Source organism: Notolepis coatsorum (genome assembly GCF_963971535.1).
Source record: "Notolepis coatsorum genome assembly, chromosome: 20".
In the NCBI taxonomy this organism is placed as follows: domain Eukaryota; kingdom Metazoa; phylum Chordata; class Actinopteri; order Aulopiformes; family Paralepididae; genus Notolepis; species Notolepis coatsorum.
This window is the reverse complement of record NC_140184.1, coordinates 70,173,748-70,199,752: the sequence shown is the minus strand read 5'-3', so window position 1 is coordinate 70,199,752 and position 26,005 is coordinate 70,173,748. Positions and strand designations below refer to the sequence as shown.

At 43.5% G+C, this 26,005-nt stretch overlaps 1 protein-coding gene across 1 annotated transcript in view; it reads left to right on the top strand.

Annotated features, from left to right (window-relative positions):
* The window catches only part of phlpp2 (PH domain and leucine rich repeat protein phosphatase 2), a gene marked incomplete at its 3' end in the record, with an annotated part of 293,323 nt that overhangs the window by 2,414 nt on the left and 264,904 nt on the right, over nt 1-26,005 (top strand). The window contains 1 exon segment of the mRNA XM_084337142.1: nt 8,823-9,103. Coding sequence (XP_084193268.1) covers nt 8,829-9,103 — 275 coding nt within the window. The 5' untranslated portion in view covers nt 8,823-8,828.

Sequence of the window (26,005 nt, the reverse complement as noted above, 5' to 3'; positions counted from 1 at the left end):
CTTGTCAGAGACCAGCAGGGCTGAGTCGTCCGCAAACAGGAACAAGTTGCAGTCACAAGCTGACGACATGTCATTTGCATAAATTAGGAACAGTAGCGGACCTAGTATGCTTCCTTGTGGAACACCACAGTTTACTGTGAGGGGGGGGGATAGGGTACCGTTTACCTCCACCATCTGCTCTCTCCCCTCCAGGTAGGATTGCATCCAGCTCACTGATAGACTATCAAAACCAATTGCTTTTAGCTTGTCAATCAGAATGGTGTGATTGACAGTGTCGAAGGCCTTTTGTAGGTCCAGCATGACCATGCCGCAGTATTTGCCCGCGTCCACCTCTTGTTTGATGTGGTCGTTTAAATAGAGAAGGCATGTGTCAGTGGAGTGGGATGTTCTGAAGCCAGATTGGAATTCGTAGATTAGATTTTTTTCCGCAAGGTATTTTTCGACCTGTTCGTATACAATTTTTTCCATGACTTTCGAGATGGAGGTAAGGATAGAAACAGGGCGGTAGTTGCCTGGGTCTAATTTACTGCCTTTTTTGTGCAGAGGGGTCACTCTCGCAATTTTGAAGTCCTTGGGGACGTGTCCCTGTTTTATAGAGAGGTTTATTATGTGTGTGATGACTGGGGTGATGGCGGCTGCTGAGTCTCTGAGGAATTTGGAGGGGATGTTGTCATGGCCAGTGGCCTTGTTAGGTTGGAGGGCGCTCAGTTTTTTGAGTACCTCATCTGTTGTTACCATTTCCAGTTTGAAGTCGTCTTTGTGGACCCCTAGGTTTTTGTAGTAAGCTACTATGTGTTCTACCCCATAATGCCCTGAGTGGGAGGGTAGTTTGTTTACCAGTGTTGTGGCTATGTTTGTGAAGAAACTATTTAAGTAATTGGCTACATCCAGCTTTTCTGTGATGAGCGTGTTGTCCGTCTTTATGTTTATGTTTGAGAATCTGGTTTTAAGTTTTTTACTGCAGCCTAGTTGGTTATTGAGTAATTTCCAAAGTTCACGCGGTTTGTTTTTGTTTTCCTCGGTTTTGTCATTGATGAATTTTTTCTTTGCTGTTTTGATCATGGAGTTTACATCATTTCTTAGTCTGTTTCTTTGCAGTTTGAGTTCAGTCACGTGGGCTTGGAGTTCACTGCTCGTGCTTATGTTAAGCTTTGACTGGCTTTTACGAAACTCAGAGCATTTTTTGTCTCTGGTTTTCATAGCGGTCAGTATTTCAGCGTGCATCCACGGCTCAGCGCGATTTTTTACCCTGGTGGTTCTTAGGGGGGCCATGTTGTTTAGTATCGTTGAAAATTTGGTTTTGAAGCCAAGCCATGTTTCTTCAACCAGTGTACCATTGAGCTCATCTGACCAGTCCAGACCCTCCAGTTCAAGGTTAAAGGCCTCGCTAGAGTAGGTTTTTAGGTCTCTAGATGTGACTGTTTTGTGACAGCCAGCCTTTTGTTTTAGCTTTTTGCGGGTACAGAATATCATATAATGATCACTTAACCCGCATGCTATAACCCCTTTATTGGCGTGATGGCGTCAAATCTGTCATCGAGTGACTGAACTAGCTGATGTGAACTAGCTACAATGAGTGGAATTATATGAGAAATAAACATTGTCTTTATCACTTGAGTTTGTGTTAAACCAGCACAAGGGTTCACAGGTGCAAAGAAACTAGTGTGTGTACTAGTGTACTATAATAATAATAATAATAATGCAGGACTTTGGAGAAGTCTTTATTTGGCATGCAGTGACACACATGCAATGGGCGGCACATGTAACGGGGAAGCCTGTGGGTATGTCCACAGTCACGGAAACAGGTGTGTTGACGAGTGACTGTGGCAGTGTGGGCTGGTAAATTAAACTCACTTCCCCATAACAGGGTTAACAGACGCATAGGTACGGTAGTTAGGAGTGAATTCACTTCTTAGTGCAGCGGCCTGTGTCGTCGCCCGCGGACACGGGAGCCCCCTGTTCGACTCCCCCTCGGGACATTCTAATTTAACATCAAACACAACGCAGACCAATATGATCCGTCACACACACACACAGGAAACACACACATGCAATTGTTGGGTCGCCGATGCGATTGAGTGTACTAGTGTGCTGACCTGAGGAATTAATTTGCTGGTTTGCTAGCGTTAATTAGCGTGCTGACATGATGAATTAATTGGCTGTCTTTGTAATGTTAGCTAGTGTGCTGACATGATTAATTAATTGTCTGGCTTGCTAGCGTTAACTAGCATGCTAACATGATGAATTAATTGGCTGGCTTGCCCATGACAGCAAACTAACATGTTTTGTATCGGTGTACTAACGTTAGAGCTGGTATGATGGTGTTGTCTTTTAATACTAATCTATTCCTGTCAACACATTATAATAATAAAAGGTAACACTGTAATGTCAGTTAGCACGCTAGCAAGCTAGCAGAAGAGTTGATTGATGGGTTGACTCAACGACAGATTTTATGCTATCGCCGTGAGGCCACGTACAGCCAATGATCTTTGGTACATCGTGATGAACGTCTGACATTGGCAATGCGACTCAAATGAAGAACGGATTTCAAGTCGATTTGCCAGACCGAACATATTCGGTACCTACACCGCTATTGACAATTCGGATGATCTCTACGCTGGTCTCTAATCTCAAAGTAAGTCTTTCCCGTGCTCCTTTCTTGCCACAGCGGCACATGTTGTACAATCCCCTTGTAATTCTAAATAATGACACACATTTCTTTTTTTTGTATTTTACCCTCCTTTTACCATCTCCATTGTCAGCTAACAGCTAGCATCCAGATTGTAATTCGTTATCCAGCGGCGCTGCAGATGATAGCAGTTGACAATGGAGATGGTAAAAGCAGGGTAAAGTACAAACAATTTAAACTGTTGGCATTTTTTTTATTATTATGAGTGGATTGTACAACTTTAAGGTACCTTTTCGAGTACCACTGCTTGAGATTCAGTTTAGGATGTGCTCCTCAAAACGAAGATGATGGCGTAGAGACGACTGTGCAAGTGTCCATCCAAATTGTCGTCTGGATTTGAGGCTAGGTCTGGTGCTGCACCTTTCCCCATAGGGCTGGGCGATATGACGATATTATATAAATATCGGGTCCAGTTCATAAACTATACACTTTTTAAACGTGGATCGTGGACATCGTGATGTTCCTCACAATCCCTCACATCAGTTTATAAGCCGCCGCGGTTGAGATGACTTACTTTGGCGCAGCGCTCTACTCTCTCGTCTCTCCCTCTCAAAGAAAAAAAATACACACAGACTCGCCCCAACCTACGTCTTGTACACGCCCATACACACACACACGCACACCCAGAGAGGCGGTGCTACAGGTTTGTTTGGAGGACTCTACTCGAGGAAACAGGGAACGGGGATACGACAGCGTGAGAGAAGTGGACAGAGCTTTGCGAGTTTAAAAGTTAGCCATACGTGTTTTATTCAGAAGCGGCAATGGAATATGGAGGAGCCGAGGTGGATGAACTGGTAGTAGCCTCGTGTTCTAACCGTTAGCATTGCGGCTAGCGCAAATGAGCTAATAAGGCACTGAATTCATACAGTAGCTTGTTAGCTAGCGTGGAAATCCGTGTGACACGTTGACGATGACGTCACGGCACCCCAGCTACACTGACGGGGGGGGGGGACGGGGGGGGTACCGTCTTTATATACTTACATTTTTTTTATTTTCAGTTTTTTGATTTACAAACAAAACATCCACATACAATTATACAATTGCCGGTCAAAATTATAAACGGCAGTACAATACAATTCGATAGATAAGAGCTAAAAGATATAGCTGATAGTAGAAAAATTTATGACGAGTTGACCTAAAATAGATTCACTAAAGGGGAAAAGGAAAAAACAAAACAAAAACAAAGAAAAGAGATAAACAATAAAAAAAAAATATATATATATACAAAAAAAATACAAAAAGTGACATGGGTTCTTTGGTACCTTCATAGTTTATTTTCGTTTAGATTTTTCTTCTTGTCTCCTTTTCACTCTCCTGTGATGTCGTTTCTTTTTTTCCTATACTCTTCCCACTTCTCCCATTTTGACTCAAACTTCTCGTCTTGTAGCCTCAGCCTATGTGTAATTCTCTCCATTTCCTGTATCCCACCCACTATCTCTGTCTATTGTTCCCTCGTCGGTGCTTCTACTCTATACCACATTTTCGTCAGTGCTTTCTTGGCTGCTACTAGTAATATCTTAATCAAGTATATGTCTTTCCCCTGAATTCCTTCCTGTGTTAAGTTCCCTAAATACAATACTTGTCCTGTCTGGGCTATTTCATATCCTACTATTTCATTTATTATCCCTCCTATCTCTTCCCAATAGTTCTTTATTATCTGACATCCCCAGAATATCTGTGTGGTTTGCTATTTCCTGTCCAAATTTTCTCCAGCATGGTTTCTGTGTCGGTGTGTAGTTGCCCTGTATTTCTGGTGTTATAAAAAATCTAATTATGTTTTTCCACCCAAACTCCCTCCATATCCTTGACCCTGTGGTTGTGTGTTGTATCTTACATGTTATACCATTCTTCTTCTGTTATCTCCGTTTCTAATTCCTTCTCCCACTTTTCCTTTATATATTTGGTTGTGATGTTCTTGCTGTCCATTATTGCCTGATATAGTGCTGATATCCCCCCCCCCCTTCCTTCCTTCGTATGCTTTTACCATTATCTTAATTATCCCATTCTGATCTTTGTCTTTGTCTAGTTTTATTTCCTTGTTGTAGTAGTCCCTAATCTGTAAATATCTAAAGTGGTCGCTATTCTCTAGTCCGAATCTTTCTTTCAATTTTTGTAGAGTCTGGATTTCCCCTCCTTCTGTCATTGTACATATTTCTGTTATGCCCCCCCCTCTCCCATCTTTTGAACCCATGATCTTCTGTCCCTGGTTTAAATTTGTTGTCGTGCGTTATCCATCTCAGTATCTTGGTTTCTTTTTCTAGCTTGTATTTCTTTACTATCTTGTTCCATATATTTATAGTGAATTTGGTAATTGGGTCTATTAGTTGTTCCTTTCTTCTGTATAGCTCCCTGTCTCCTATTAGTGCCTGCACTTTGAGTCCCTCATTTTTTGTTTCTATGTCTTTCCATTTGGCTTCATAATTCTCGTTGCACCAACATGTTACTATTATCAGCTGTGCTGCGTAGTAGTAATCTTCTAAACTAGGTATTGCCATTCCTCCTTTCTCCTTTGGTAATTGTAGAGTCACATATCTTATCCTTGGCCTTTTCCCCCCCCATATGAATCTTGATATCTGTTTATTCCATTCCCTGAACTGGCTTTGTGGTATTAATATAGGTAGAGCCTGAAATAGGTATAGTAACCTTGGTAATATATTCATCTTTATAATTTCGATCCTTGAGCTAAAGTCTAGAGGCATTACTATCCATCTTTCTAGGTCTCGTTTGATTTTCTGATTAATCTGTGTATAGTTTGCATCATATAGTCCCTCCACCCCTCTTGTAATATTCACTCCTAGGTATCTGATCCTGTCCATATCCCATTTAATCTTGTATTTGTCTTTGATCTCTACCGTCTTTATATCTATCTAATCTATGGGGGGTACTACAGAGTCGAGTAGGTAGTAGGGCACCATGCAGACCGTGGAAAAGCGGCATAAGAGAATACTTCATAATGTTTCATGCAATTAAAAAGTATATATATATATATATATATATATATATATATATATATATATGATGATGATGCACACACGTTTACAGTGTTTTGTTTAACAGTATGATGTTATAACATTGCTGATAATAAAAATAAAATAAAAAAAGTTTAAGCTATCAAGTCTCCCGTGATTTTATATTACTATATATTAAAAGTAGGGCTGTTAGTTTATCGCATTAATTAGATTAATTAGTTACACAGCAAATTATTGCGTTATGAAAATTAACTCAAAATTAATTACAAACAAAAAAAAATCTTTTAATAAAAAATGTTTATCTCATTCATTCCATAAGAACGTAGAATACACATTTACAGATTTTTTTTTTATATGGTCCATTTGCATGTTCTTGGTATCTGATTCTAGGGACATCTATGGATATCAGGGAATGTATTCCCAGTGTCAGAAATACTGTGTCTGTTACTAGGCTTGAGTAAATTGTAATGAACCAAATGAGAATATCAATTCAATTATTTTTATCTTTGAATGTGAATAACACCATGCTCAAATTGACCAGACCTGAAAAATCTAAGCAAATTAATAGATGGAAGATGATTAAACAGAAGGTTTTGTAGATACAGTACTGAATTCTGCCATCCGGACACATGCAATTTGAAATATGATTATAGAATATAGAATATCAGGCATAAAATGGTAATGCGATTAAAATGCGATTAATTCGATTAATTAATTACAAATCCTGTAATTAATTAGATAATTTTTTTTAATTGCCTGACAGCACTAATTAAAAGTATAGGCGGACCATTCCTTGGTTACAAGATTATTATTTTCTCACAGTAGTGTGTGTGTATTTTTGGCTAAAGTGGATAGAAAACAGTACTGTGCAAAAGTCTTAGGCACCCAAGAGTATTTATATAAATTGTCTTAGATGTTAATAAACATTTTTCTGTATTAGTGTGTCAGTAGACTACTCTTTTAGATTTTTAGAAATGTTTAATAAAATTATTTTTGAAAGCATCTTCATGGTTTAATGCAGACATGTTGCAGGGACTATTTTAATCGTCATGTTGGTGTGACTGTAGGATTAAATCAAGCATTTTTAAGGGCTTTAGAGGAAATGTCAAAATATCGTGATGTACATCGTGTATCGTGACATAGCCAAAAAATATCATGATATCATTTAGAGGCCATATCGCCCAGCCCTATTTCCCCAGCATTCCCTGTAATGCCCACAACAGGATGAGGATACTTGAGTAACGCACGCAAGGTCATCAGTCGGTCATCACCCACTTACCTACTTGATGTGCATGTGCGGTCTCTACAAACTTGCCCGCCAAGGCAATGGTAGGGGAAACACTGCAGAGATTGCAAAAAAAAGGGAAATACGACGAGTCGTTCCTGAAATATTGCAACGAAAAGGGTGTCGCGGTAACCGCATCACCGCAATCCCGCAGTGTGTCAAGGCACCCGCGGATGCAGAACAGACAACCGCGTCAACCATGGTAAAAAAAAGGGGTGTCATCATTTTTAACTCAGTTCATTTAATGACGAGATTGCCTCGTGCGTCCGTTTTCCAGTAGCATGAGCTAACTTCACGTTTCCATACAGTTTCTAACTCAGATGAAATCAGGATTTATTTTCATATCCCGGACTCGAGCCCCCAATGTATACCTTTTCCTGTATTAATCTGAACCGTAGTAGAGTACAGGGGAGCGTTCTCCTAACTCCCAGGCCGAAGTGCCGGTCATGTAACTTGCTTGTTATAACTAGCCGGACTTCGGGGTAATTCCCTCTGTAAGGTGGTGACAGTAAACCAGACAACCGTTCTCTCAAGGACTGGGCATTCATTTCCGTTTGCAGCTCTCTATTCTTAATGTTATTGACTAACGTTACACGCAGATTAGGTGCTGCCTCTCTCTTCCGTCTCCGCTGCACTCGGGACTACATTAACGTTTAGTCCCTTTTTTTTTGTTTCCACTACTCTCACTTCGTTAACGTTATTATAGCTATTATGATCTGTAATATCAACTGGATAACGTTAGCTTTGTTTGCAAACGTAAGTTAACGTTCGCTATCTATGACGTTAGCTATAGCCTATAGGCTAGCTATCTATGACGTTAGCTATAGGCTAGCTATCTATGACGTTAGCTATAGGTTAGCTATCTATGACGTTAGCTATAGGCTAGCTATCTATGACGTTAGCTATAGGCTAGCTATCTATGACGTTAGCTATAGGCTAGCTATCTATGACGTTAGCTATAGGCTAGCTATCTATGACGTTAGCTATAGGTTAGCTATCTATAACGTTGGTGTGGTCCCGAGTGTAGCGGGGACGGCGGAGAGAGGCAGCACTTAGTTTCCCCCAATGATGACACAAGTTGTGATATTTAACTAGCTATGTATGTGCATTCAAATTCACTAACGTTAAAATAGTGTTATAATAACGTTAAATGTTCGCTCAAATAACGTTAGTTGGAGAAGGGCATATATCCCACAGTCTTTCCTCTTCTCTGAGTGTGCTCTTGATCCCAGGGGTGGTAGGGAGGGATAAGGGGTGGGCATAGCGGGTCATTGTCCATGTGTCTTCAATGTTTGAATAATTTAAAGTATGTTTGTTAGAATAATTGGATGTCTACATTTATGTCTATGTATATTAGTCTGAATAATTGAGTGTCTAATTTGTATGTTTATTTCAATAATCACTGTCTATATTTTGATATATGTATGTTTGTTAAAATAATTGAAAAATTCTATAAATAAAGGTGTAAAAAGAAAAAGAAAAAGAGAGAGAGAGAGAGAATTTGTCAATGCGTCCATATTGATGGACCTGAATGCTGAGGGGCAGTAGGCACTGCCGTATAGCTTGTGTCTTAGTGCCGCCTGCTGTGGTGGAGCAAGGCATCATGGGAGGTTAATGGCCTTATCCCTGCCCGTCTCTCCAGTAGCCTCCTGTTCCGAACCCATGGGCATTGTTGCTCTATGTAAATATCTGGTCAGACTAGATCCCTTAAGACGCTGGATTACAGCAAAGTGGAGAGACGCAGCTGATTTTGAACATGGATGCAGAGGATGTAACTTCCAGGTGTTAAAGGTGCGTTTCAGAGGGTGGAAGCCTCAGGTGTCTCCGCTCAATAAAGTGTTCACTTGCTAGAAGAATGACCCTGCGTTTGTGCTTGCAGCGCAACATGAAGCGGAATGGGAGTCGGGGTTGTGTGGCGAGGAAAACCCGGTTTGGATCACGGGAGCGGGACTGGCTGAAGGGGGACGCCCAGCGCGGGTGCGTGTGTCTGTACGGGGGCACGGTGGATCCTCAGCCCCCTGCCTCCGGCCCCCAGGCGGCCTCCACGCCTCAGGCGGACCTGCAGCTGGTGCTCTGCTCCACCACCACCACTGTAGAGGAGCTGTGCGCCCAGAGGGACGGAGAGGGACTCTACGTTCAGCTGCACGGAGACCTGCTCAGGTAAATAAACACTCATTATATCCAAGGGTTCGCCTCCCCCTGTGTCTTCAAAGTACACAGCCCCCCCGGCTATGAACAGAGTCACTGGTTAAAATGGATCACAAACCGTTTGGTCTTATCCACGTCTCTGCTGTCACCCTCCTATATTCGCTATTCTCACCTGCTGGTGGGTTTCAGAGGCAGGCTAGCTAGTAAGAGTTGTCTACCTCCACTAAAGGTCTTCCTGGTAAAATGTTCTGCACAGCATGACACGCCAAATGGATGCCAGTGAAGCGTTGGCCAGGTAAAAAAAATAGGGCCGCTCCTTTCAATTGGCCGATAATTCTGTGTTATTTTTCCTGGTATTGTAACAGCTAGTAACTGAAGTAGATTCTGTTGACACATTTCTTTTAAATTATGTGTAACAACAATACGTAGTATTATGCAGTGAACTGTAAACATCTTTTTATGTACAAATAATTAAGATCACCTGTATTGAATGGGAAAATCACGATGCACAGAGAATCATTTAATAATCAAATCACAGCCCTTCATAATCATAATTGTATTGAATTGTGAGATTCCTTCCGGTATTTGGACATTACCGGCTGATGAAATACTGAAATGCATGGACTGAGTCAAAGATAATTGTAATAAATTTGATTTATATAGAGTTTTTCTAGAACTCAAAGTTGCTCAAAGGAAATGAGAAGGACTTGTCAGTCTCCCTTTGAAAGATCTCTGAGTTTAGGGGAGTGAGTGGACAGATTTAGAGAACTCTGTTAAACTCCATTCTCTGGTAGGAATATACTATACTTCATCCCAATCAAGGGCATGCTTTCGATTTGGCTTGATTGGAAGTGTGTCTGTTATTCATACTGGGAGCAGTAGCAGGTTGATGAGACACCTTACAGCACGAAGCAGGAATAACAGGTTAATTTGCAGCTGGGGATGCTCTAGTGCAGTGGTTCCCAAAGTGGGGGTCGCCTTGGGGGGGTCGCCAGATAAAAAAGAAATAATAAAAAATTCGAAAAAAAAGAAACGTATTATTATTATTATTTAAATTTGTTTTGTATTTGAATGCAGTCAGGCCACTGAACTTAGAAGCAGGCCAGGCCAGTGTTTCTAGTTACAGCGGTGCAATAGTTAGATAACCTAGGTGGGGAACAACCAGGAGATCACTGCAACTCACACAAGTTGGAGAACTATCTCTCTCTCTCTCTCTCTCGCTCACACACACACACACACACACACAAAGGGAGCCGCATGTGATTGGTGGAGGCGGGACCCTTACGAAAAACAAAAAATCCATCAAAATCAGTGTTGTGTTACGACGGTGCCAGGTAAGAGAGTGGAGTTCCAATAGTGGTGGCAATAAGGAGACGGAGAGTAGGTTTTGCTCTTCACAATACGTGTATCCTCTTTATTCAGGAACACACTATAGAGCAGCCAGGTAAACAAGAATACTAAATAATAGAAAACAATCGAAGAGAGTACAAGTAACAGCAGCACTTGTTCTTGGTACCGCCAGCGTACTGGTTCTGAGAGAGGGTGAAGAGCCGACGAGGAACAGAGAAGACAAGAGTTATTTAAAGGTCAGCATACCAGACATTTCACACTTTCCACAGAGTGACAGCCAATCCCAGGTGACAAACAATAATGCAATCAAAGAGGTAAAGTGACAGGTGACAGAATGGTAGCCGGGATCTCAGGTCAACCAGACCCAAGAACCCAGAACGCTACAGTACCTCCCCCCGACGAACGGCACCAGACGTTCACCTAGGGGCCTCGGGATGCAGCCGCCGGAAAAATCAACGATCAGGCTGGGATCTAAGATATCCCTTTGAGGCACCCAAGAACACTCTTCTACCCCGTACCCCTCCCAATCCACCAAAAACTGAAACCCCCTACCCCTCCGTCTACAACCCAGGACGCTCCGCACCGTGTAGGCCGGCTGACCCCCGATCAACCGAGGCGGAGGAACCGCGGGCAGAGGCGGGGACAAGGGCGATGAGAGGAATGGCTTCAACAGGGACACATGAAACGTCGGATCAACCCTCATCGAACTCGGAAGCCGCAACCTGTAAGCCACAGGGTTCACCCGACGAACCACTCTAAAGGGTCCTATGAAGCGAGGAGCCAGCTTCCTGGACTCCACCCGGAGAGGGCGATCACGGGTGGAAAGCCAAACCCGCTGCCCAGGATGGAAAACCGGAGCTGGATGGCGCTTGCGGTTAGCCTGATGCTGGCCTTTAACCGAAGCCTTCTGCATCGCCGTTCGAACCCGATTCCACGTCCGGCGACAGCGAGCCACATGTGCCTGGACCGAAGGCACCTCCGCCTCCTGCTCCTGCTCGGGAAACAGAGGAGGTTGAAAACCATATTGACACTGAAATGGAGACATACCGGTAGAGGAGGAGAGGAGGGTATTATGCGCCAACCGCCTACTCCTCGTTGCCGGGCACCCGGCAACGTAACACCTCAAGACCCCCTCCAGATCCTGGTTGACGCGCTCCGTCTGCCCGTTCGACTGCGGGTGAAACCCAGACGACAGGCTGACGGAGGCGCCGAGGCTGACGGAAAACGCCTTCCAGAACCTGGAGGCGAACTGAGGACCCCGGTCCGACACGATATCCACTGGGAGCCCGTGGACCCGAAAGACGTGCTGTACCACCAGATCAGCCGTCTCTCGGGCCGAGGGAAGCTTGGGAAGGGGAATGAAGTGAGCCGCCTTGGAGAAATGGTCCACCACCACCAAAATGGTAGTGAACCCATCTGACAAGGGCAGGCCCGGAATAAAATCCAGGGATATGTGCGACCAGGGACGTTTAGGAATAGGAAGCGGCCGGAGGAGACCTGCTGGTGCACGGCGAGAGGTCTTACTGCGCACGCACACCGGGCAGGCCGCCACAAAGGAACGCGTATCCCCCTCCACTGTCGACCACCAGAACCTCCTACGGATAAACTCCAGGGTTCTAGTGGCCCCAGGGTGAGTGAAGAGGTATGTGCCCACTGCAGCAGGCGTGAGCGTGCAGCCTTGGGCACATACAGCCGTCCCGGAGGAACCCCACCAGGATCAGGCTCCCGTGCTAGAGCCGATCTTACCACCTTATCTATGCCCCAAGACACGGGTGCCAAAATCAAGGCCTGTGGAATAATGGGATGGGGGCTCTCCTCTCGACCCGGAGGATCAAATTTGCGCGACAACGCGTCAGGTTTAACGTTTTTGGAACCGGGTCGATAGGAGATGGTAAATCGAAATTGAGTGAAGAATAACGCCCACCTGGCCTGGCGAGAGTTAAGGCGTTTAGCCCCTTGGATGTAAGCCAAGTTCTTATGATCAGTCCAAACAATGAAGGGATGTGCCGCCCCCTCCAACCAATGTCGTCACCCCTGTAGTGCCAACTTGATTGCCAATAACTCCCGATTACCCACGTCGTAGTTACGCTCGGCCGAAGACACCCGGCGAGAAAAAAAAGCGCAAGGATGCACTTTACCGTCCTTTAAACATCTCTGAGAGATCACCCTCCCCACCGCGATGTCAGAGGCATCCACCTCCACAATAGACTGAGCCTCTGCATCGTGGCGGATCAGTACCGGGGCGGAGGTAAATCGACGTTTGAGGTCGCAGAAGGCCGACTCTGCCCTAGGCGACCATTCAAAGCCAGGGAGAGAGGACTTAGTGAGAGCTGTTAACGGATTGGCTACGGCGCAAAAATTGCGAATAAAACGCCTGAAAAAATTTGCAAAGCCCAAAAACCGTTGTAACTCCTTGAACGACGAAGGCCGTGGCCAATCCAAGACTGCACTCACCTTGGCTGGATCCATGCGAAGATCACCCTTCGTCAACACAAAGCCCAGGAAGGAAACGGTGTGAGTGTGAAACACACACTTCTCTGCCTTAACAAATAGCTGATGCTTAAGGAGACGGCGAAGCACCTCACGAACATGCAGTTGGTGTTGCACCATATCGCGAGAAAAAATAAGGATGTCATCTAGGTAAACAAAAACTGACACCCCAATTAAATCCTGCAGCACGTCGTTAACCAGGGCTTGGAAGACTGCCGGAGCATTAGCTAAACCAAAAGGCATGACTAAATACTCATAATGCCCATTGGGTGTATTAAATCTTCCACTTGTCTCCCTCTCTAATCCTGACCAAGTTGTATGCATTACGTAAGTCAAGTTTAGAGAAGACCTGTGCCCCCTGTAAGCACTCAAAGGCGGTGTCCATGAGAGAGAGTGGAGTTCCAATAGTGGTGGCAATAAGGAGACGGAGAGTAGGTTTTGCTCTTCACAATACGTGTATCCTCTTTATTCAGGAACACACTATAGAGCAGCCAGGTAAACAAGAATACTAAATAATAGAAAACAATCGAAGAGAGTAACAGCAGCACTTGTTCTTGATACCGCCGCGTACTGGTTCTGAGAGAGAGTGAAGAGCCGACGAGGAACAGAGAAGACAAGAGTTATTTAAAGGTCAGCATACCAGACATTCCACACGTTCCACAGAGTGACAGCCAATCCCAGGTGACAAACAATAATGCAATCAAAGAGGTAAAGTGACAGGTGACAGAATGGTAGCCGGGATCTCAGGTCAACCAGACCCGAGAACCCACAACGTTACATGTTGTTGCTAATCATTGATACATGCTAGCATGTAATAATCCCCCCCAGAAAAATCTACTTTGCATTTGATATATTGCAAATATATGCCATCACACACATTTAACGCATTTAAAGGGTTAGAATTATAAAATGAATATGTGGTGTTATGATCAGGGCTGAAGTTGAATAAAAGATTTATGAAAGAAAAAGTGGTAAATTATTTCAACATATAGTAATATTTTTATGGTGTTTTTGAAGAGGACAATTTAGTCCCTTATGGTAAGAGTGAGTCTTTTTTTCAATCTGACATTACAAAAGAAATGAAAATCCATCAAAATCTGTGTTGTTGCTAATCATACATAATTATGCTAGCCTGTTTTTTAACAATACTTTGTGATGCCGCTTAAAAAGTGGCCTGACTGGGGCTATATTTCGCAATATATTTCCTGGCCTGAATGATTTCCCCAGTCCGGCCCTGGTTAAAAGCCTCCAATGCTTATTAGTGTGTTTGCGTTTGAACATTTGCATGTTTCAACCATACATTTCATATATATATATATTATAATAAAACATTTTTTTTACCTCCTATAATAGTGGGGGTCGCGGCTCTCTGACACTGTTATTTCGGGGGTCGCGGCCTGAAAACTTTGGGAACCCCTGCTAGTGTGTTGGCAGATTCTTCTTGTTCTTCCCCCCTCTTGTTCTCATTCTCTCTCTCTCTCTCTCTCTCTCTCTCTCTCTCTCTCTCTCTCTCTCTCTCTCTCTCTCTCTCTCTCTCTCTCTCTCTCTCTCTCGTTCTCTCACTCTCTCTCATTCTTGTTCTCTCTCTCTTGTTCTCATTCTCTCTCTCTCTCTCATTCTTGTTCTTGTTCTTGTTCTCATTCTCTCTCGTTCTTATTCTTGTTCTCATTTTTTCTCTCTCTCTCATTCTTGTTCTCATTCTCTCTCTCTCGTTTTCATTCTCTCTCCCTCCCTCTTTTTCTTTCTCTGTCTTCCCTCTTTCTTCTCTGTCTCACTATATTTCTCTATGCATCTCTCTCTCTTGCTCTCTCTGCCCCCTCTCTCTCATGTGTTCTAGGAGATAATAACCAAAGAATTCATTGTTTTGTATTTCTAATCAAGTACTCTAGAGCAGCATTTTCTGCACTTCCAGATTCCAAGTTGTTTTTGGCTGGGCTCCGCCCATACTCGCAATGTGCTTTGAGTGACAGTCACCCACAGTCTGCACTGGCAGATAACTTTGGGGGGAGAGAGATAGATAGAGAGGGAGACTATTTAAATTTGCCGCAGTGTGGCATAATCCCACGGGACAATGCATTGGTAACTTGTTTCAAATGACAATATATACCCCTGTGAATATTATTGCACGGATCGGAATACGCGTGGGAGTGTGCACTATGATATTTTGCAACAGGTTGATGTGACGCGAGTGCTGATACGAGAGAGAGCGAGAGAGAGAACGAGCGAGTGAGAGAGAGATAGAGAGGGAGAGACAGATAGAGAGAGGGAGAGAGAGATATAGAGGGAGGGAGAGAGAGAGAGGAGAGATTGTTCCGAGAGTGCGCGTGTGTTTCCCCCCATACACACGCAATCGCAAGTGTGTGTAAATGCTCCAAGACGAGTCGCACCGTATAAGAGCCTCTCTCTCCCTCTCTCTCTCTCTCTCTCTCTCTCTCTCTCTCTCTCTCTCTCTCTCTCTCTCTCTCTCTCTCTTTCTCTCTCTCTCTCTCTCTCTCTCTTTTTCTCTCTTTTTGAGGAAGGTGGCAAAGAAGGAATTATACAAACTAAAATGCTGGTTTGATACAAACAAGCTATCATTAAATCTGAGTAAAACCAAGTTCATGCTGTTTGGAAATAAATACAGAACTCCATCTGGAAATTGATAATGTCAAAATACTTTATTATGAAATAAAGTTTTTGGGTGTCTTAATAGACCACAAACTCTGCTGGAAAGCACACATAAAATATCTGCAAAAAAATCGCGAGAAGCTTGGGAATTCTGGGTAAAACTAAATACATCTTAAATCAGAAATCACTGTACACACTGTATTGCACACTCATTGTACCCTACCTGTCTTATTGTGTTGAAGTTTGGGGAAATACATATAAAACCAACCTACAAAAGATATTGTTGGTGACAGGTATAGACCACGGGTTGTTATGGTTACGTCATTCACAAAGGGGTCACATGGTGTCGTAGTAGTAGTAAAGTCAGCTGTTCACCGGCGGGTTTCTGGTACGGTAATGATGAGGGGGTGAACGGGGAAGTCACACTTTGCTGACCGCACGCTACACTATGATAAATCAAGCCGTGATTCACTTTATTTTTGATACTATATGAACTGTTTTTAACTCCAATAAACTAACCAAACACAGTATCCTGGAGCAGTGATTATGTGATGAGCGGCGCGTCTGGCAGGTATCATTATTTCCCCGATTTAGTCTCTCGGTGACTACAGTTTGTTTGGACAGTCGCCATACATTTGTCAGCAAATAGTGACACTGAACGAAGGATTGGAGCCACGAAAGGTCCCGATAAATCAGAAATTATTGGACGCAGAGCAAAGGAGCAACGCACGCATACACGCACGGCGCACGCACAAAGGACCGGACCGAGCCAGCATATATCAACGGATTTGCGGTAATGTAACCGGACCCGTTGCATTCTGCTGTGGACCCGGTTTGTTTGAAAAATGTTGAGCTGGTTCTACCGCTGAGTGGAAAACTGTTATTATGCTGAACACGCTGTGGATGTGTGTGCGCGGCCCGCCGGGCAAAACTTGTATCATGTGTGTGACAACAAACAATTAACGTGCACTGCACTGCTCTCTTGCTGTGGCTGATATATGTGGCAGGCTTTGCAATTGAATATTGGAATTGGATTCTCATGGTGATAACTTTCTTGTGCATTCAAAATGAGTGGTTCAAATGTTGGGAAACAGGACAAAGAAAAGAGAAAAATAACTCTCACTGCAAAAGCTCTGGCAAATAAAGTCGAATCACTCCAAGAAACGCAAAGGGAAAGTGGAGGAAATAAAACATCTGTCAAAGAGCTCATGAAAAATTTGCAAAATGTTGCACTGGTTAAAGCACAACTTGACGTTTTGATGCAAGTGTCTGACAATTCTAATGAACTTCATAACTATTTGATGCCTCTTATTCCACACGATGAACAAGAACAACAAAATGACTGGTTCTCAAAGGTCAATAAACATAAAGATGGATTCATTAACAATGTTAATGCCTGGTTTTCAGTAACCAGAGGAAACAAACCTCAGTTAGAGGCTCATAACAGGCCTACTGAAATGCAGCAGCATGAGGTTGCAGAGGAGGAAAATGGAGAACATGGGAGTGTGGGAAATGTGGAAGTGACTGGGCCTCAGTCGCACAGTATTCATTATGCTCAAGAGGATGTTCAACCAGAGGACAGCATATCCAACCATAGTATCAATAATTATGGTTCAAGATCTATTAGATCAAAGGTTTCCTCAAATGCATCTACACGTCTCAGAGCCGAGGCCGACATGGCCGCCTTAATGGCTCGGCAAAAGTTGCTTGAACAAAAGCATGCTCTTGAAGACCAGGAAGCTCACATAAAGAAACAAAAGGAACAACTTCAGCTTCGGTAGCAAGGCTGAATGTTCTGAGAACCTCTGGGTCAGGGGTGTGGAGTGCTGTTTCTCGTAAATCGGATGGAATGGAATCCTACTTTGAAAAGGGCCTCAACATTAATGCAGAGACATTTGTATCACACAAGGATGGAAGAGGACAACCTGCATACGTTGGAGGCACAAGGCCAAAGCAAAGGCAACCTGATGGAGCCAAATACCTCCAGAAGCCCTCACCACTCACACAGACCCAGACTATGATCTCAAATGCTACAGAGCACCCAGCGCTCACACCGAGACAGAGCACGGTCCCAAAGACTACATGGCCTCCATTGTCTTTGTATAGAGACATACAATCTGTTTCCAGGAACAACAGCAGTGAGCAGAACAACATGATGTCTATTATGCAAAAACAAAACGACATCTCTTCCATGTTGGTGCATCAGCAATGCATTGCTTCACTGCCTAAAAGAGACATCCAACCATTTGAAGGTGACCCTCTGCAGTACCATGGCTTTATACAGTCCTTTGAACAGACCATAGAAAGGAGGGCTGACAATACTGTTGATTGCCTGCACTATTTGGAGCAATACACCAGGGGGCAGCCTAAACAACTAGTCAGAAGTTGTCAACATGACTGATGGCACTGGTTATGCTACGGCGAAGGCTTTACTCCAGGAACACTTTGGAAATGAGCACGTCATAGCATCGGCTTACATGGACAGAATCTTTGCATGGCCAGCTATTAAGTCGGAGGATGGGAAAGCCTTACAAGCATACAGCCTATTCTTGCGTGGATGCTGCAATGCCATGAAAGACGTGCATAACCTATGTGACCTAAACACATCTGCAAACATGCTTGCTGTTATCAAGAAGTTGCCCTACAAGCTGAGGGACAAGTGGCGAACAGAAGCATGTAACATCCAGGGAAGCCATCGCAAACGTGCTATGTTTACTGATATTGTGACTTTTATTGAGCGGGAAGCGAGAATCGCTACAGACCCTGTATTTGGAGACATACAAGACGCTCCAATGACGGGGGCTTTCAAGGAAAGTGGCAGAGCTAGACCTGTGCCTCGTCTTCAGGCTAGAGGGAGTAGTTTTGCCACAACGTTCTCCACAATTGAAAGAGATGCTCATTGGGAAAATGGAGTTAAGGATGGATATGAGGAGACTTGCCTTTTCTGCAAAGAGGGTGGACACACACTGGAGTCAAGTTTCAAGTTTCTTTAATAGTTGTCATACAGAAGTACAGAATACTTTTATACAAAATGCTTCTTACTGTTACGCTCCAGAGACTGTGCAAGACAAGATAAGTGAAATAAAATAACATAGTATAGCATGTAAATTAGAAGTAAAAAAATGAGGTCACAGTGTTCAGTATAGACATATGTACAATGTTCGATGCAGAGTAGACGTAACTGAGTTACCATATAATATACAATACTGTGTAGTGTACTAATATACAATACTATATAGTGCAAGGCAGAAATAGGATGAGGTGCAATTTAGGTACAATTTACAGTAGGTGTACGAGTTGTAGTGCAAATCCTTTATCAATAAATATAAAGTGTGTTTGTGTGATCTAAAGTGTGGAGAGTGGGTGCTGCAGTGTGTTGTTTGTTTAAGTGAGTGTGTGCGTGTGGGTGTGTGTGCTGTGTGCATTTGATGGTTGTTGCATAGTGTTTATTGTTCGTTTAGCAGCCTGATGGCCTGGGGATAGAAGCTTCTTCTGAGTCTTTCTGTGCTCGCCTTAAGACTCCGGTATCGCTTGCCTGACCGCAGCAGTTCAAAGAGGCAGTTGTTCGGGTGGCTCGAGTCCTTAATAATTCTCTTAGCCTTCCCCTTGCACCGCTTGTTGTAAATGTTCTGGAGGGTGGGAAGCCCCCCTCCAATTGTGCGTTCGGCTGAACGTGTCACTCTTTGTAGTCTGCTACGGTCTTGTGCAGTGCTATTCCCAAACCAGGAGGTGATGTTGCCAGTCAGGATGCTCTCTATTGTACATGAGTAGAAGTTCCTAAGGATCTTCTGACTGACTTGGAACTTCCTTAGGCGCCTGAGGAAGTAGAGGCGTTGTCGTGCCTTCTTCACAACACTGTCAATGTGTGTGGTCCATGTCAAATCCTCGGATATGTGGGCTCCGAGGTACTTGAAACTGTTCACTCTCTCAACCGGTGCCCCGTCGATGCTGAGGGGGCTGTAGTCCTTGACCCCCGACCTCCTGAAGTCCACAATCATCTCTTTTGTTTTGCTGACGTTCAGGGAGAGGCAGTTCCCTGAACGTCATGTACTCTATTGGAGAGGAGAGCTCACAGCGAGAAGATGAAGTTCCTGAAGGAGAATGGAGTTTTCTTTGGATGCTTGTGCACTGGGCACATCAGCAGAGAGTGCAGGGAACGTCTGTTTTGCAGGACATGTGGCTCACGACACCCCAGCTTGCTTCACATCCACTCTAAGGAGAATGGAGATGCAGAGAAAGGCAGGAGCAACTCAGACAGAGCAGTGGACAGAACTCTAGTCGATATCCATACCGGTGGCCTTACTGGGGCCGGTGATCAAGATTGCAAGCTTGCCATCGTACCAGTTAAAGTTAAATCAAGCAAAGGTCAGTGGAAACCTACGCCTTTCTAGACCCAGGGAGTTCAGCGTCCTTCTGCACAATGGGTCTGATGGCTAAACTGGGACTATCTGGGAGGAAAACAAGGATCCTTTTACGTACTATGGGCCAAGAAAAGGTGGTTGACAGTTGCATTACATCTGAGTTGGAAGTCGCTGGATTGGACAGTGACCGATACTGTAAAATACCAAAAATCTTTGCACAACATCAAATGCCTGTCAATCGAAGTAACATCCCACAACGGCAAGATCTGGAAAAATGGCCTCATCTGAAGCATGTCTATCTGCCACAGATAGATGCAGACGTGGAGATGTTGATTGGTCTGAACATTCCCAGAGCCTTAGAACTAGGGCTGGGCGATATGATGATATTATATAAATATCGGGTACAGTTCATTAACGATACACTTTTTAAACGTATCGTGGATATCGTGATGTTTTGCCCAAGAGGATTGTGTCGCGTCAATCTGGTCCACACGTTCAAACTTTTGAACAACGCCGTCCCCACACACACACTACTGCATCAAAGTTACTACTTATGATTAACAAAAGCATTCGTTTTGTGGCATTAACGTTATATAGTTACACGTATGACATAGCAACGTCCGAGGACGACATATAGATAGCAAGCATTACGCGTTCATATCTCAGCCCGTGAGGTTCTGCGGTCTGTTAATAAAGTTTTCAATCAGACAGATGTATGGAAAGGCTTTTATTATAACATTCGTTGCAGTAAAATCATTATGCCTCGTTTAGTACTCCTGCGGAGTGCTGGTAGCCTACTCCGTGGGCCGTGGGGAACTAATGTTATTAGCCACGGTAGGTTTGTTGTGGTTTTCTGTCCGTGTAGATAAATGGCGGATTTACCGGAAGTTAAAAACTAATAAGCGCTTGCCGATTGGTGCTAAGAACAGCAGGGCGGGTGCAAGCGGTGTGACGTAATTGGCAGACTCGACGGTCAATCAAAATTATTCTGTTTGCCGTCAGAATGAATTAATGAATGAATGAAAACTTTATTAACAGATTGCAGAATGGGTACAATACAGTACAGCTGAATACAACAACAGTGGACTGGAGGATGAAGACCAGAAAAAGACTTTAGGCTTTTTTACATAAGGGTCCTCCATTTTCAATTCATCAAAACATTTAGAGACATACAAATATACATAAAAATGCTAAAATGCTATTGATTGATTGATTGATTGATTGATTGATTGATTGATTTAAAACTTTATTAACATATTGCAGAATGGGTACAGTACAGCTCAATACATACAATTGTTAAGGGGATGCAGACCAGAGAAAGACTTTCGTCTTGTTTACATCAGGGTCCCCCATTTTCAATTCATTATATTTCATATCTAAATCATATAATATCTCATTGCTAAATATATGCAATATATAATCTAATAATCCAATAATCTAAATCTAATATATAATATAAAAATGCTAAATGCATGGGTATTTTATTTTGTCTTTAATGTTAGCTTGCAAACTCATACTGTCTTGGTAAGCCTCATAATGAATTGTTTGGGGAAAAAAAGAAAAACATTGTGATGTGTATCGTGTATCGCCGAAAGGTCAGAATATATTGTGATATCATATTTAGGCCATATCGCCCAGCCCTACTTAGAACCACTGGAAGTCATCCGAAGTGTGGATGGAGGGCCATATGCAGTTAATACGATGCTTGGATGGACTGTAAATGGACCAGTTGGAGGAGACGACAGTGTCATGGCAGCGTTCGGAGCTAGTTCTGAAAGCTCGAGCAGCACCAATAAGAAGAGGGAGTATAAACGTAAAACTCATCAGGGGGTGATCGACGAGGCCAAGCAGGAGTTGAAGATACAGAGAGGAGAGAACACATGGCTCCTCCCAGAGCTCGACCAACGTCTTCATCAGATACAGCAGGAGACCTATCTTCAAGACCAAGAAGAAGAAAAGGTCAGAAAAGATCAAGAAGGAGAAAAAGGTCAGGTGGCGTAACGGAGATTGCGTTCGTCACCAACCCCGGAGCGGCTGGATTCGCCTGTTCGAATCCAGCTCACAGCTCCGGGGTTGTCACCATCTTGGCTGGCCGTTCACACTAATACAATTGGCAGTATTAGAGGGTGGGAGAAGCTGGCGGGGTGGGTCCGGGTCGTTGTAAACAGCGACTCCTACAATTCGGTCGGGGCGCCTGCTAAGCGCGGATAGGATCTAAGTGGGATAGTGTGATCCTTCCACACGCTACGCCCTCTCAGTGAGAATCCGCGCTGCCAGGTGAAAAGAAGCGGTTGATTGGCTGGACGTGTGTCGGAGGAAGCACGTGGTAGCCTCCACTCTCCCAGACCGACTGTGGGGGGTAAGTGCGCAGCGACCAGGAAGGGGATTGGGAATTGGCATAACGACTAACATTGGGATGGGAGAAAATCGGAGGAAAAAGGAGGGGGAAAAATATCAATAAAAAAAAGAAAAAAAAAAGAAGGAGGAGAAAAAGGAGAAGAAGAGACAAGAGGAGGAGAAAGCCAAGGCAGATGCCATCCAACAGGTTGGTCTGCATAAGCTGGAGTTGAACCCATACTGGAAAGATGGAGGGAGTGGTCTTCCCCCAGTGCATAAGACTGGTACTGCAGCACATAAAGCCTCAGTAGAGAATGATGGAGGTGTTGGTTGGTTGAGGAAGAGTTTGAAGAGGATGAAGGAACAGGCGGAGAGAGAACAACGCAGCCTCAGTGACGTGGTGTCTCAGAGATATGGATCTATGGAGAAGTTTCAGAATTGACTTGCAGAAGCTGAGAGAGCAGCACATGGAGAAAGGGGGAGAAAGAGAGGAGAGGATGGCAAGATGAGGAGGAAGAGATGACAGAGAGAAGATGAGAAGAGGAGAGGAGGGTGGGATGGAGAGAAGAGGATGAGGAGGGACTCCATACAGTACTCGCAGGGGAATCAATTCTCAACAGTAGACATCTCACATATCTGCCACAATTACAGGAACGACAGAACAAAGATCAAGCGGAACTTCATCCCCGGTGACATAGTGCTCAATAATGGACGATTCTGCACCATGGAATTCCTGGATCATTGGGAGGATTACAGAGACGATGCCAGACAAGAACGGACTTGTGCGACAGGTCTGGATTAAGACGCGGACCTGCAGCTTTCTCTATAGACCTGTGACAAAGATTTGCCTTCTTCAGGAGTCGACAGAGTCATGAAGGTTTCGCTTCTTTCCCACGACTTTGGATTACTTTGACTTTTGAGTGACATTGGAGTACTTTTATTTTTTTTCATGACTTTGGATTTACTTGATTCTGGGGGGGTTCGATTCAAGAAGAATATCAAGACCTTATGAACTCCTTGCGTAAAGAAAATCTGTGAAATGAGATTATGTAATAATTAGGGGCCGGTATGTTGGTGACAGCTATAGACCACGGGTTGTTATGGTTACGTCATTCACAAAGGGGTCACATGGTGTCGTAGTAGTAGTAAAGTCAGCTGTTCACCGGCGGGTTTCTGGTACGGTAATGATGAGGGGGTGAACGGGGAATTCACACTTTGCTGACCGCACGCTACACCAGTGGTTCCCAAAGTCGGGGTCGCGACCCAAAGGTGGGCCGCGAGCAGCCACGGGAGGGCCGCGAGATGATTTCAAAATTTTTTTAAATTTAAAAAAAGTCAAATTTTTTAATTTTTTTTAGGCCACTGAACTTAGAAGCAGGCCAGGACAGTGTTTCTAGTTGTATTCTAAAATTCTATTCTATTGTATTCTAAAATGTGACTATATGGTTTTATATTAACTTAATAAATAAACAAAAACGAAAAATCTACTTATTTCAACGAACATTTCAAACTAAATAACAGATTATGCACATAAAACGCTGAAAACAACCGAAGCAACAATAGTATTTTAATGAGGCTATTATTATTATCATTATTATTTTGCAACAAGTTAGCCCTCTCATAAATAGCACATATAAATGAATAACTAACTTGAACTAACTTAATAGGATTGAAGTGATATTTGGCTTAAAAAATCAGTCGCCTGGCAAAAAAATGTAAAATAAAAGCCTGACGATGTGCATTGGGCCGCGGCTCTCTGACGCCTTATTTTCTGGGTCCCGGCCTGAAAAGTTTGGGAACCCCTGCGCTACACTATGATAAATCAAGCCGTGATTCACTTTATTTTTGATACTATATGAACTGTTTTTAACTCCAATAAACTAACCAAACACAGTATCCTGGAGCAGTGATTATGTGACGAGCGGCGCGTCTGGCAGGTATCATTATTTCCCCGATTTAGTCACTAGGTGACTACAGTTTGTTTGGACAGTCGCCATACAGATATGCACACTGCAAAAAAGAGCTATAAGGATTGTACATCATGAATGCCGAACGCACAATTGGAGGGGGGCTTCCCACCCTCCAGAACATTTACAACAAGCGGTGCAGGGGTAAGGCTAAGAGAATCATCAAGGACTCCAGCCACCCGAACAACTGCCTCTTTGACCTGCTACGGTCAGGCAAGCGATACCGGAGTCTTAAGGCGAGCACAGAAAGACTCAGAAGAAGCTTCTATCCCCAGGCCATCAGGCTGCTCAACGAACAATAAACACTATGCAACAACCATCAAATGCACACAGCACACACACCCACACGCACACACTCACTTAAACAAACAACACACTACAGCACCCACTCTCCACACTTTAGATCACCTAAACACACTTTACACTTTATATTTATTGGTAAAGGATTTGCACTACAACTCGTACACCTTACTGTAAATTGTACCTAAATTGTACCTCATCCCATTTCTGCTCTGCACTATATAGTATTGTATATTAGTACATTGCATAGAATATTGTATATTGTATGGTAACTCAGTTACTTCTATTCTGCATCGAACATTGTACATATGTCTATACTGAACACTGTGACCTTTTTTTACTTCTATTTTACATGCTATACTATTTTATTTCATACTATCTTGTCTAGCACAGTCTCTGGAGCGTAACAGTAAGAAGCATTTTGTATAAAAGTATTCTGTACTTCTGTATGACAACTATTAAAGAAACTTGAACTTGAAACTTGAAACTTGCTGGTTATAGAGATCATACCAATTGTTTATTTGTTAAAAGTCAAACTCTGAAATTTAAAGATTTGGTTAAATTCAAAACTGCACAATTCATGTTTAAAGTAACACAAAATATAGTTGCATCTCAGTTTGTGGGGTATCCATTTGGAATGGCATTGATGTAGCAATAAAAACAAGTACTATTGAAATGTTTAAATGCAGATATAAACAGGAATTATTGGACAAGTACAGTATAAGTTAGAGGAGCTTGAAAATAATGTGAACTAGTATTTTTGTAATTATTTATTTATCTTTTGCTGTAGTGGATAGGTATATTATTTTTGATATTGCTAGATAACTTATTACATTTTAAATTTTTTTAAAGATTTATTTTTTGGGGGGGCAGGTGGGGGCGCCTGCTCAGCAAGGGTTGGAACTAAGGAGAGATAGTGTGGCCTCCCACACGCTACACTCTCCCCGGTGAGAACCTGCGCGGCCAGGTTGGCCTGCCCCAGGCTGCACATGCGTCGGAGGAAAGCATGTGACAGTCTCCGGTCTCCCGGACCAACAGTAGGGGAAAGTACGCAACAACCAGGAAGGGTGGGATGGGAGAAAAATTGGGAAAAAGGAGGGGAAGAAAGATAAAATAAAATAAAAAAAATTAGCGTTTATTGCTTTTTACTACTGGGCAGTCCAGTAGAGAGAGAGAGAGAGAGGAAGAACGGGAGACAGAGCGGGGGGAAGACATTCAGCAAATGACGCCGGGTCCGGGAACCGAACCCGGGTCGGCCGCGACGCAGCGCGCTACATGGTTCGCCACTTGGGCGCCCACTTATTACATATTAAAATGATATTGTAAGGAAGGGGCAGGACCAGATAAGCTTAGCTTCTTTCTGTCCCTTCTCGAACAAAACCATTTGTCTTGAGCTATGTTGACAATTGCTTTTTTTTTTTTTAAACTTTATTTTTTAGCGTTTATCGCTTTTCTGGTCAAGCATGACCAGAAACAGGTTGAAATGGGATGTAGAGCAGGGG